Source organism: Chaetomium fimeti (genome assembly GCF_033439085.1).
Source record: "Chaetomium fimeti strain CBS 168.71 chromosome Unknown B0H64scaffold_5, whole genome shotgun sequence".
Taxonomy (NCBI): Eukaryota; Fungi; Ascomycota; class Sordariomycetes; order Sordariales; family Chaetomiaceae; genus Chaetomium; species Chaetomium fimeti.
The window spans coordinates 676,616-687,767 of NW_026944333.1; the positions used below are offsets into that span (position 1 = coordinate 676,616).

The 11,152-nt window shown below is 59.2% G+C and overlaps 2 protein-coding genes across 2 annotated transcripts; one reads left to right on the forward strand and one right to left on the reverse strand.

Moving 5' to 3' along the window:
- Positions 1 to 6,612: 6,612 nt before the first annotated feature.
- B0H64DRAFT_399347 (uncharacterized protein) lies at positions 6,613 to 7,194 on the reverse strand. Its single transcript, XM_062804011.1, has 2 exons — positions 7,127 to 7,194; positions 6,613 to 7,073 (listed from the first exon to the last, which is right to left on the reverse strand). Exon 2 carries the CDS (start codon positions 7,051 to 7,053, stop codon positions 6,736 to 6,738), a length of 318 nt encoding a protein of 105 aa, XP_062657531.1. The 5' UTR covers positions 7,054 to 7,073; positions 7,127 to 7,194; the 3' UTR covers positions 6,613 to 6,735.
- A 1,973-nt stretch (positions 7,195 to 9,167) lies between these two features.
- Positions 9,168 to 10,972, forward strand: B0H64DRAFT_178500 (uncharacterized protein). The gene is made up of 2 exons (XM_062798878.1): positions 9,168 to 9,409; positions 9,589 to 10,972. Exons 1-2 carry the CDS (start codon positions 9,310 to 9,312, stop codon positions 10,902 to 10,904), a joined length of 1,416 nt encoding a protein of 471 aa, XP_062657532.1. The 5' UTR covers positions 9,168 to 9,309; the 3' UTR covers positions 10,905 to 10,972.
- The last annotated feature ends 180 nt before the right edge of the window (positions 10,973 to 11,152 follow it).

Here is an 11,152-nt window from a genome sequence, read left to right on the forward strand (position 1 = left end):
ATTGGTTGACTGACCTCCAAAAGAACCCCGGTCATGCCAAGGGCACGATTTCCAACCCACTGCGCCTCGAGTGTCCCGCGGGGCCTTGTTCGTCTGGCAAATCCGGTTGTCCCGTCAGCAAAGCTGTTTCCTCACATCACCAGTCCATGCAGTTTCTTGGAGCTCCAACACGTCGACCCTCATGGAAGAAACATATCGGGCGTGTCGGTTGCAATCTAGGTCCAGATGGGTCGAAATGTCGTGTGTACTGGCGGGGTCTTGGGGTGCTGAACGAATCTGGCAAGCAGTGCTGGAGGTTCTGCGAGTTCATCACGCCAAAGGTTGCCCAAGATTCGCGTCCCCTTTACGATGCGTCATGCCCGCCGGTGCCCACGCATCTTCAGCTGCTCGCGAGTCCCTAGTGTGCGCTCACCCGCTCAAACATGCAGGGTCGAGCTGTCGGGGTCCCCGTATTTATTCCGCGGAAGTCGAGGGTCGTGATTTGTTCGAGGCGCCGTCGCGGCCGCAGGAAGCCGATACCGCAAGCTTGGATCCGCGCGCATCGGCGTGAGGCCCACCATTGTCCGGTCGCTTTGGAAACGAAGTCCACGGGAAAAAGGAGGGCGTGATGTACACGCAAAAGAGCAAACGAGATGTTCTGCTTACCTAGGAACGATGCCTTCCACGACCTCTACGACTTTTCCGGAGGCTCGGACTGCTATACGCCCGGGGCGGTCTCTAACGAGGGAGCTGTGGGAGTGGACTTCGATTGGTCTTTCCGTCGCCAGTCGTGTTTCGTCGGGGTCGTTTTTCGGGTTCGTTTCCCGGAAGCTGGAGGTGGTGGTGGTCACAACAGCCCGCCCTTATCCGTGTCTGCCCGTCGATGCAAATATGCCGCGCTAGTCTCGGGTGTAGGGCTTCAGACGGTGCTGCTGTCGACAACGACGCTGTTGGGCCTCTAAAGTTGTAGCTTGAGTAGGGCCGCGCAGGAGTGACGGGAGATAGGGAGCTCGCCGATGGGTCAACAGGCGGAGGTGTAGTACAAAAGGTCCGGGGGGTTAGCTTCTACCTGGCCTGCCCTGCATCTGAAAAAGAAGTAGTGTGCCTGGGAGACAAGTCTGGAGCGCTCGGTGCGAGGATGGGCGAGATGGACTATGGGGATGCCGTGTCTTCTTAAAGCTGATGCCGAGCAGGTAAGGTTGCGCGGAGCTTTGAGACAACAGTCAGAGAACAGGCAGCACGGGGGTGAGCTTGGAAGTCCCCTTGTCTCTTAAGTAAAGAAACCGAGGCTCGAGCCTTCCAAGGTTGATACACCTAGTAGGGCAAGGGGACGATGGGATTAGATTGCGTCTCCTCCCAGCCTAATCGCCCAGGTACCAACAGAGGGGCCTTACCGGCGGCCCCATGTAAGTTTGTGGACGAGGAACAAGTCCCCCTTGCCGGCTCAGGGTCGGGCAAAGGACCGTACTGGATAACCAAAGCAAGAAGCCGCTGAAGTTGCAGGCCATTGGATTTGCCCCGTTCGTAGTGGTCAGTGGCTTGGCCAAACAATACCGGATACTCGCCACGCATACCTTTTCACGCCGGGGGGTATATGTTCTCCCACCTAGCAAGGCGCAAGATGGCACCGAACCTTTCGGCCTTTCCATGACAAGGCAAGCTAGGTACCGCTACGGCCTTCCCAGGTGATGTCTGATCCGCCTCTTGACACGCCCCCGAGCATACCTACCAGCGCGATGCAAGTTTAGGTGGCCTCGAATGCCCTTGGGGAGTGAAGCATGACCATGTCGAGCCGGGCTGGCGTCCTCGTTTTCCATGCATTAGCTCTCTGCAAGCACCCAACCGTCAAGCCCCCTTAGAGCAGGCCACACAAACATCAGTTTCTGTTTTGATGGCAAAGGGTATCCTCCAACCATGAGAGGATCCACCATCGGCTACCTGCAGGCATATGACAAGCTTGGTGATAGAGAGAGCCAGTCCCGCCTTCAGTACAGAGTGTGCATGACTTTACAATACCCCTACTACCCCTACCCCCGCCCCTTCGCTGTGTGCAGTTTCGTGACAATGGCGCGGAGGCGGACGGAGGGGACAGAGCGAGAGCCAATGATCGACGGGCCAACCCACCCCCTGATGGTGAGGCTTTTTATGTGACGGAGGATATCGGTTCAACCCCGTCCCAGGTTGTGGCGATCCTTGAGGAGGGCGGAGCTGAAGACCCTTAGCGGCTCTATCCCCAGCTTTCGGCCCTATAGACCTAACCTTTTCGGCAACGGCCGACAGAGCCATGCAGCGGAACCAGAGACGAAGCCATTCAACAGCTGTGCTACTCCAGAAAGCGGGTTCTTCACCCGACACGTGAAAAGGTGTGTACGAGCTAGCCGTTTCTGACATTGTGCCTGGGCCTCCTGGCGGTGCGGCATCCCGTTTTGGAGCCTAGACAAGTGAGAATGCTCAACAGGTGGCGCGTGGTCGTAGAGAGAGCGGTGGAGACTTGTGTCGATGGCCTTTGGGCAGCGTATCGGCAGCGATCCAGACCCCCCTCCCCCCACCTCCCTGCCCCTTTCCCCACCGCGAAGCGTACGAACTGCTCCGCTCACCTGCCGTGGGCGTGGCGCACGAATGACCCCGTCCTTGATCCGAGCCTCGTGGCTGCTATTGTTTTTGCTGCCGTTGCTGCCGCCAGACTTGCCGTTACCATTGTATCCGGGGGAGAGAGTGTTGACGGGGAGCTAGATCACGCTTCAGACCTTGTCTACCCGAGAGAATAAAGCGCGGGCGTGCTCGTGTTGCCCCGATGCATGCGGATATGAGCTGTTAGCGTTGAAACGTCAACCAGAGGATATGAGCGGGCAATCCGGGAAAGGTCGCTTGTGCAGGTTCCCGTCTGCTTCGAATCCACCCATCCGCGCACCAACCAATGACGCCAACATCGAAATACAGTGAAGCTTCCCCGTGGCGGAAGGGAGGTGACCAACCCCACTGTTTCAGATCCGATATTCTTTCGGCCGTTACGCCCAGTGGCTTCGCGGGCGAATTCCAAGACGATTGGCTGGCGGCGCTAAGCGTTGTTAGGGATAGGAATAGTTGGCGATACTTCGGGGCTGGACTCATCAGGTCGGCTCCGCGGGAGGGATCTTCAGCTATTTCCGCTATGTCGTTACGAAACCATAGTTCCGGAAATGCCAACAACGACAGTCGGAGCTGCCCCGTCCCTCCAATCATGGAAATTCCTTCCCTCATACTCCATAAACCTGTCCGCCGTCGGATCCGACAAACACGCGCCAGATGCAGGGGCGCCAGGTCTGCCCCAATTCTCCAGCGTGCCAGACCGGGTCGGCCCGTTGGTGCCAGCGCCCCATTGACCGCAGCGGGCGAAGATGGGCACCCCCCCAACGATGGAACAGGCCTGCCCGGAACTCAGGGGTGAGCCGCGATGGTGACCCGGCGATCTGTTTCTGCGGTAAGGAGATGGTATCACGCACTGGCTGTCGTGCTGGCCATCTCCTAGTTAGCATGCAAGCCCTCATCCTCATCGGTTGCCGGACCGTTGCCGCGGTCGCCGGGGGGCAAATCGACTGCGACACAGAGGGCGCCTCAGGGCGTGCGCGGCGCATCTCCCCCGTACTTGGCCACATCTTGCTGCCGTTTCCAGATCTTGTGGCATGTGACACCTCATCTCGCCCCCTCCTCAGGCTTTTCGCCGTACCAAGGGTCTCTCTCTGGAGCAACGTCGGCAGACGAACCATGGGGCCATCTGGGGTCGAGCAGCGTTGTTTCACCCCTTCCAACCTTCTGTCAGTCAGAATGTCAGGAGTCCGCTGCCGTGTCTTGCATGAACCATAATACCGCCGTCAACGGCTCCCGCCCGGCATCGCGTCGGACGGGTGCCGACCGGAGACGGAGAGGAAGCGCCCGCGAGACCTACATGCCGCGATCGATGTGGATGGCTGGGCATCAAGCCACGGGCAGGCGCTCGGTCTGAAGAGCGGATGGGGGGCTCGAGCAGGTTTCGGATGAGATCTGTTCTGGGGATCTGCGGGCGACTTTTTCTTCGACAACTTACTGGAGGGAAGCGGGTGTGGAAAGAAATGACTTCCAGGTTCCAGTAACTAGCAGCCATCCAATGAGTACAATTTTCTAAGCCGCCGGTCCCGAAATCGTCTTGCATGTTTGTGTGCACTTTCTACGGTCGGTGGCTCGCTTCATGCTTGGCTTCGGGCAAGAACCGCCGAGCAAAGTCGTGAGAGAGTCGATGGAGAAATCGATGTGCCAAGCGCCTTCCATGCAGCAAATTATTGAGCTAAACTCGCTCCATCGAGGACTCCACTTTCGATGCTCGCCTGGGCAGCGTTAACAGGGGTTATTGCATCGCCAGGGTGGGAGCGATCGAAGTTTGCGGGTCTCGCCAGGGTTTCCACACGGGCACCCCACCCGAACAATTGACGACGTTCTCCACTCAGCACGCGCAGGCAGGAGCTCCCGTCTGTTGGATCAGAGTAGGTTTCCCATTCCGGAGCTGCAGGGCAAGAACAGAGGCCCTCCTCCGATCACACCGGGAATGCACGAACGGCCTGCTATCAATTTGCGGATTTGCGGCCACCCCATGCAATTACGGAATACTACACGACCGGCCACGGAAGAGCAAACAGGCTAGGCCCAATCCGACGAGCTCCCGTCCGACACTGTACTGTGTAGTCAGTCACGCCTGCTTAGTCCGGGATGGCCTGCCGCGTCGAGTGTCCTCCAACCTGCGAGTGTTTCTGCTTTGTTGCTGGCGCCGTGCCACCAAGGCTTCCGGGTCGCCGGGCCCGTGATTGAAGGACAACGGCAAATGTTTGCAATACCCTTCTCTCTTGACGATACGATCAAATACCAACACGCCCCTCTCTAAGGAAAAGCGACGCAGGCTGCTTGAGCTGGGGGCCTTCAGGGCCAAATTGGCCTTCGACGCACGCCTGCCGCCCTCACTCTCACCGGTCACCACGTCAAAAAATGAAGCCGACCTGGCGACCAGTTTGCGGGGGGAGACGATTGGTGGGATGCACCCACGCCGACGCCCAGAGGGTGTCAGGAGCGAGAGCTGGTATGCGGTGCTGGCGGTCGCCCCGGGTCCAGAGCTCTCTCTGCAGCTCGAGTAATTCTTTCATCTCAATACTGACTCACGCCCGCCGTAAGTCATTGCCGACCGTTGAGGCCCGTACATTACTGGTGATTCCCTTGGAATTGCTCTGACCGGCTGTCTTGGCAAGCCTCGTTCATATGTGCTGCTGCTCTGCACCCGCCCGCCCTCCCCCTCGTTCAAGACGGCGGACCATACGCACGGCAACCGATCACACCACCTCGTCGAGACCGTCACCAGAAAACGTGCAGGGTCGCTCACCGGCCTTTGTCAGGCATGAACGATATCTCGGCCAACCTGGAATGCTCGCAGCCTCCCCGCTCAATCCTGTGGCATCCTGTCGCCGGGTCTCGGATGAACGCCTCCGATTGCCTCGACCACGCGTCGCGTCGGCACACCTTCCAAGCGTAGCTACCCTGGGGTGCCGTGGCTTTGGTGCCTCGTCATCCGATGGGCTGTGATCTCACGCGGTCGGGTGCGCGTTTGCTGCCCGACGAGTCGCTTGTTCCTTATTCTGACCCGCGCTCGACGACTGCTCCTTCTGACAGGCAGAACGGGATACCCTTGCCGCCGCCGGGTCCTTCTGCAGCAGCTGAGGGTGTGGACGCGGCGACCTCCCTAATCGAGTCAAGAGAGCAGGGAGCGAGGTCCGTAGCAGTGGGCCCGTAGCATCAGATAGCTCCCGAGACAGGAGGGTACGAACAGGTACTTGTCCGAGGCGGCAGATACAGATCGACCTTATGCGCCGTGCAACGAGCTGATGACTAGCCAACAGCCGCGCGCAATAGCCCTGGCCGGTCCTGGAAACGGTGGGCAGGGGCCCCGAGTCTGTGGCTTACGCCGCTCGACTGCAAGTGCCTGAGGGTAGCGTGTCCTCCCCCAGATTGACCAGGTTGTGAACGAGTCCCGGTGCTGGGCACCAACTGCCACAGCATGTTTCGGTCTTTTCGAAAGATCCGACGGCTGCTCCCCCGGGTGATCCTCCCAAGATGCTGCAAATAGGGGTAGCGCCTCGGGCGCGCCAATGTGACGAAAGATGTGCATGGGGGCATATTGACCGAGTTCTGCAGCCTTCCGGGTTACCGGGGTCTATTGATTTCTACCTAGCAGTACTCTCTCCGGTGCTCGGTGCTCTAGTCGACGGGGCAGCCGGCGTCCAAGGCCAAGCCTGCTTCTTTGTGCTTTTGGGAAATCAGCAAGTCCCTGCTGTACCCAGAGCTAACTCTTCATATCTACGACCGCCATTGTCTCGCGCTGCTGGACGGACTGTAGCTACGAGCTGTACTGAACAGGCCGTGGGTGGCTTGGATGACAGGGCCTTCAAGAGCCGTAAAGTTCCAGCCTGAAACGCCGCCAAACTCACTCCCAGGTTCGGGGCTGCTGTAGATACCGACTCCCTCTTTCATTGAATAACATGACACTAGGTAATCACACACCGGATGGACCAGAGTCTGGCGCTTGCCCCAACCATCACACTTCGGTTAAGTTCCGAGGGATGAGACAGCGGCCAATCAACTCTTGGGGTAACGGTGGTTACACCAAACAGCCACCAGGAGAGGCTGTGGATACCCTACAGTTCTTCTCCGACAGTTATCCACCAAGCATCCGGACCAAATCCAAATCGACGCGCAGTAGTTCTACCCTTGAACCCCGTCCGTTGAGAACTTGCCACTCGCGTTCCCCTCGCCCTGGAAACTGCCCCGGCACAGAGGTTGGGTGTAGTTCATGTCGAGAGGCAGTTGATCCGGTGTTGCACCGGCGATACACAACACGAGTTTGCGGGTAGCTCGGCGCACTCTATTCTGTAGTAGATTGACCGCGGAGTTACTGCCCCGGGGTGTCAGGACGATGGCCTTTTGCACACAAGATCCGATTCTTTGGGAGCAGGCACGGCAGGGTCGAACTCGCGCTGCTCCGGTCGTCTGACGAGCACAACACATCGGGCAGAGACCCATGGCGGAAGGAACCTCTTCAGGTATGTCTAACTCGACCCACGTTGCTCAATGGCACTCATCGCCCCGAATCCAGCTTTATGTTTGACATGACTTGCCGAATTTGATCGCTAATCTCGCCCAGTCCGGAACTGCTAGGCTCGTTCTTGTTCGAACTCCTGTCACAAGCCGTTTCCTCTAGTAACAGGACCATCCTGGCCGGGCGGAAAGTGGTCCACGACACCGCTGCGCGTTTTACGTGCGACCCAGAGCGCAACGACTCCAAGCACACGAGACCATAATTCGAGGCAGAAACAGGGACCATCGGATCACCGGGCGCCAGCGACTAGCCCGTTCATGCGCTATCCGCCCCGATGCGAAAATCTTCGGCCTGTCCATATACGTGGCGGGTGTTGCTCGTCGGAACGGATTAGAAAATGCTATACTTGAGGCAGAGCCGACGGAGTCTGTGACTGCACTGGTCTGGGCGTGCATGGTCTGTCCTACGACTTGACACGTACCGTGCGGATCTCATCTCGGCCAGCACCCACCCCCCACGAGGCGGCTAATCAGTCCTTGCGCCTGGCTCATGATTCTCGTCCGATGGGCAGTCTTCCGATGCGGTCGGGATACCGCGGGCGGACGTGGCCTTACGAGGCAACGGTAGGAAGCGGTCTGGAGTGGGTTCTCCGGCCGAACTTCTTGCTTCAGCGGCGAGAGCACGCGGTACCAAAACATCGCTGACTAGAACCGTAGTCATATCAGTGTCAACGCCACTTCGACTGTCGCGTGGCCCTGGTTAGACAAGATGCAGCGGACTGCTTCATGTCTCCCTCAAGCCACCGTTGTACACAGCTGTCTTGGTCTGCGGAGGCCTCGCAACCAGGTGTTGCGGAACCCTAGATGCAAAACATGTCGCATCACCGCTGTGGGGATGGATGTGCTGCATTGTCTGGCATCAACAGGGCCCCGAGCCGATAAGGCCATGACAACATCATAAGACCCCGACAGCAGATCGAGGGGTTGGAAACGCAACCAGGGCAAGACACTTCGGCACCGAGCGGGCACAAGGCAAACGGCGAGGCGAGAAAGACGGCATCCGATTTGAGAGCGGATAACTCTGCCCTGACAGCGGTGTCCGCTGGCTTCCGTTGGCTTCCGGAAGCCGAGAATAGCAGCAGACAGATCAGATGGCTTCGTGTTCGGTGTACACGCATCATGGCGTCGGGTGTTCCCGCGTATCGCACGCAGACACTTGACACCTGATTACCTACACTCGACGCCGGATACACCAGATGGCCTACTTCACCATGTGCGGAGGAGACAAGCCCCGATCCATGAGAACAGGGGATAGAGTCAAGTCCGAACAAAACATCATGGACGTCGCCAAGCGATGTCCGCGTTGGTTCGATCAGCTGTCTGTCTCTGGTTGATGCACGTCATCCTCTAGCTCGGACAAGGGCGGTAGCACGAGGCAATTTCCACCGAAACGCCTTCGCCAGAGGAGAAAGTAGAAAATTGAATCCAATGGACAGTCGGCGTCAATTCGGCCTTGTGTATGCTCGTGCGCGCCTGCCCTCGGGATCTTCCGGAGTCCCCCCCAACAGCGAGAGTGCAGCCCGCACGCGCAATCACCAAAGCAGGAAGGAGCATAGTCGGCATCCCCTTTTGTTGAGGGAAAGAGGTAACTCCCACCTTAGTCTAGACTCTCAAGCGGGCAAGTCCTCTCGGTGAGAGTGGAACCAAGTTGAAGTTGTGACAGGGTCGGTGTGGAGAGCAGGTTGAAGGGTTGAAGGGGTGAAGGGCGAGAATGCCTGACTGCACAGACCAACGGTTTTCTGGGGCGGGTCCACTCGCCACCGGTGGGTCGCTCCGCTGTTGCACTGCCGTTTCCAGTGATCCCGCGTCCCCATGGCCTGTGATGTGCTCTGGCAGGCTGCTGTGAGTGAGTCTTCTCCAAGGGGGGCTGTGACGCATCCTCCGTTCGGAGCCGCAGCTTCTCTCGCCCCGAATCGCCGCATGACGTGTGGTGGGACAGAATGGAGAGGTACCCACCAAATCAGGCTGTGAGCCAACAGGAAGCGGGAAATCGGCAGCTTCCAAAGAGGCAACTGCGATAGGTTTCTGACTCAATCATCTTCAATTTCTCATGATCCGGAACCACAGCCGACCTTGGGTATCCGCCTCCTCCGTACTCCCCCCCCCACCCCTTTCCCCCCAAGCTGCGAGTTTCCGGTAGGAAACAGGACGACGACAAGACGACATCCGGACACCAGGGTAATGCCGAAAAAGAGACACGTAAACAAATACTCCAAGCCGCAATCCACCGCGCCCGCGTTGCTCGGCAGCACGGCCGCCCGCAGAAACAACCGCCACCATGGTGCGTCACCCGGTGTCCCGCTGCACCAACCCGTGCCCCTCGTGTGCCCAGCCGTCTGAGTTGTCCTATGTAGAGGGGGAACACAGGGGGGGCGGGGAGGGCGTGTTTTTCTCCGGGCATTCTAGACGCCTGAGATGCTGAGAGCAAGCGTTGGGCTGACTTGACTGACACGGCTGCAGATGACGCATCCGAAAGCCGCGGGGTCAACGAGCTACTCGCCGGTCTTCGCCGCGCCGGCGTGAGCGGCGGCGGACAGCAAGCGCCGGATGTTGTCCGGCCGACCGTCCCGCCCACCATCCGCCAGCTCCTCCAGATCCCCGAGACACCGCCGCCTCGCCCGCGGGTGCCTGTCCGCGTCGGCGGCCGGGGAAACGCACGGCTTCCGGCAGGCCCGCCGCCGCCGCACAGCTGGCTATCTGGGGCCGAACGCGCCGGGAATGTCCTTCAGCGCTCGGCGATAGAGTATGGAGCGGCCGACACTCATGAGCAGCCGCCGCTGCCGGGAGTGGACTTGCCGGCACGCGGGAGTCTGATTGACATGGTGTTGCGCCGGTTTGTCCTCGACTGGGAGTGGCAGAAAAGGTACTGCCAGTATCATCTTTATGAGCTCCCGACTCATCTACGGGTCGCCCTGATTGCTTACCTTGTCACCTACACCCGCGAGGGTGTGTCTCTGCGAGATCTACAGGCCGTCCTCCTCCCCCCGCCGGATGTGCCCGAGTACCAGGAGGACCCGGATCTCGCCCCTAGCGTAATGAACGATTCCTTCCACTATCTCAACCTATCCGGGTCAGTTGGGCGATCCCTAAAGCTCCGCGAATTGTCCGACTTCCTCTTCCCTCCTCAATCCGGAGATATCGACCCGCAGGAGTCCTGGGACACGCCCGAGCAGTTCTCGGCCGGCATCCCACGACCGCTACTCACCAACCTTACCCACCTCTCGCTCGCGCTGGACCCCGCCTCCTCGCAAACCATCTCCTGGCGGCACCTGCTCGCCTTCGCAACGCACCTGCCCGGGTTGACGCACCTGAGCCTGGCATTCTGGCCGGAGCCGACTCTGACGCCGAATGCCAAACTGGCTACGGTGTTGTCGCCGCAAACCGGCCGTACCATCCAGTACGGCGGGACAGGGCCCTACAGCCACTCCCTCGATGACGACTGGGTCGAGCAGATCCTGATCCTGCGCCGGCTCAGCCGGAGCCTGTACGGGCTCGAGTACCTCGACCTCACGGGGTGCGGCGCGTGGTTCCCCGCGCTGTGGGCCAATGCCGGCGAGGGCGACACGGTGGACTGGACGGGGGCGTGGGGCAAGATCACCACACTGGTCATGTATCCTGGCTATCGGTTGTGGGAGGATGCCGGGGTGGCGGAGGAGTCGCGGTACTGGGAGTTGGTGGATTATGCGCGGCGGGTGGAGCGACATGTGAGGACGCGGAGGGCTGGGCAGGGCAGGTTCGTTACTGTGGAAACGTGTAAGCGACCCGGGGAGATATAGACATATAGATAGACGGTAAATATGGCGCTTGGCCGTTTTACTCCCAGACTCTTCCTTTTGATGTGATGACTAAATCTAAGGTGCCGGCGGGTCACCCGCAGGCTCCAACCTCACACCGAGATCATGTCACGTTCGACTCGTCTTGTCTTGCCAACCCTAATCTTTGAGTTTGTGAATGTGCCCGTACCTCGGTTGGCAAAATGCAACTTACTCGAAGATAGCGGTTGAAAATTGCTCGGTTCAGAGCT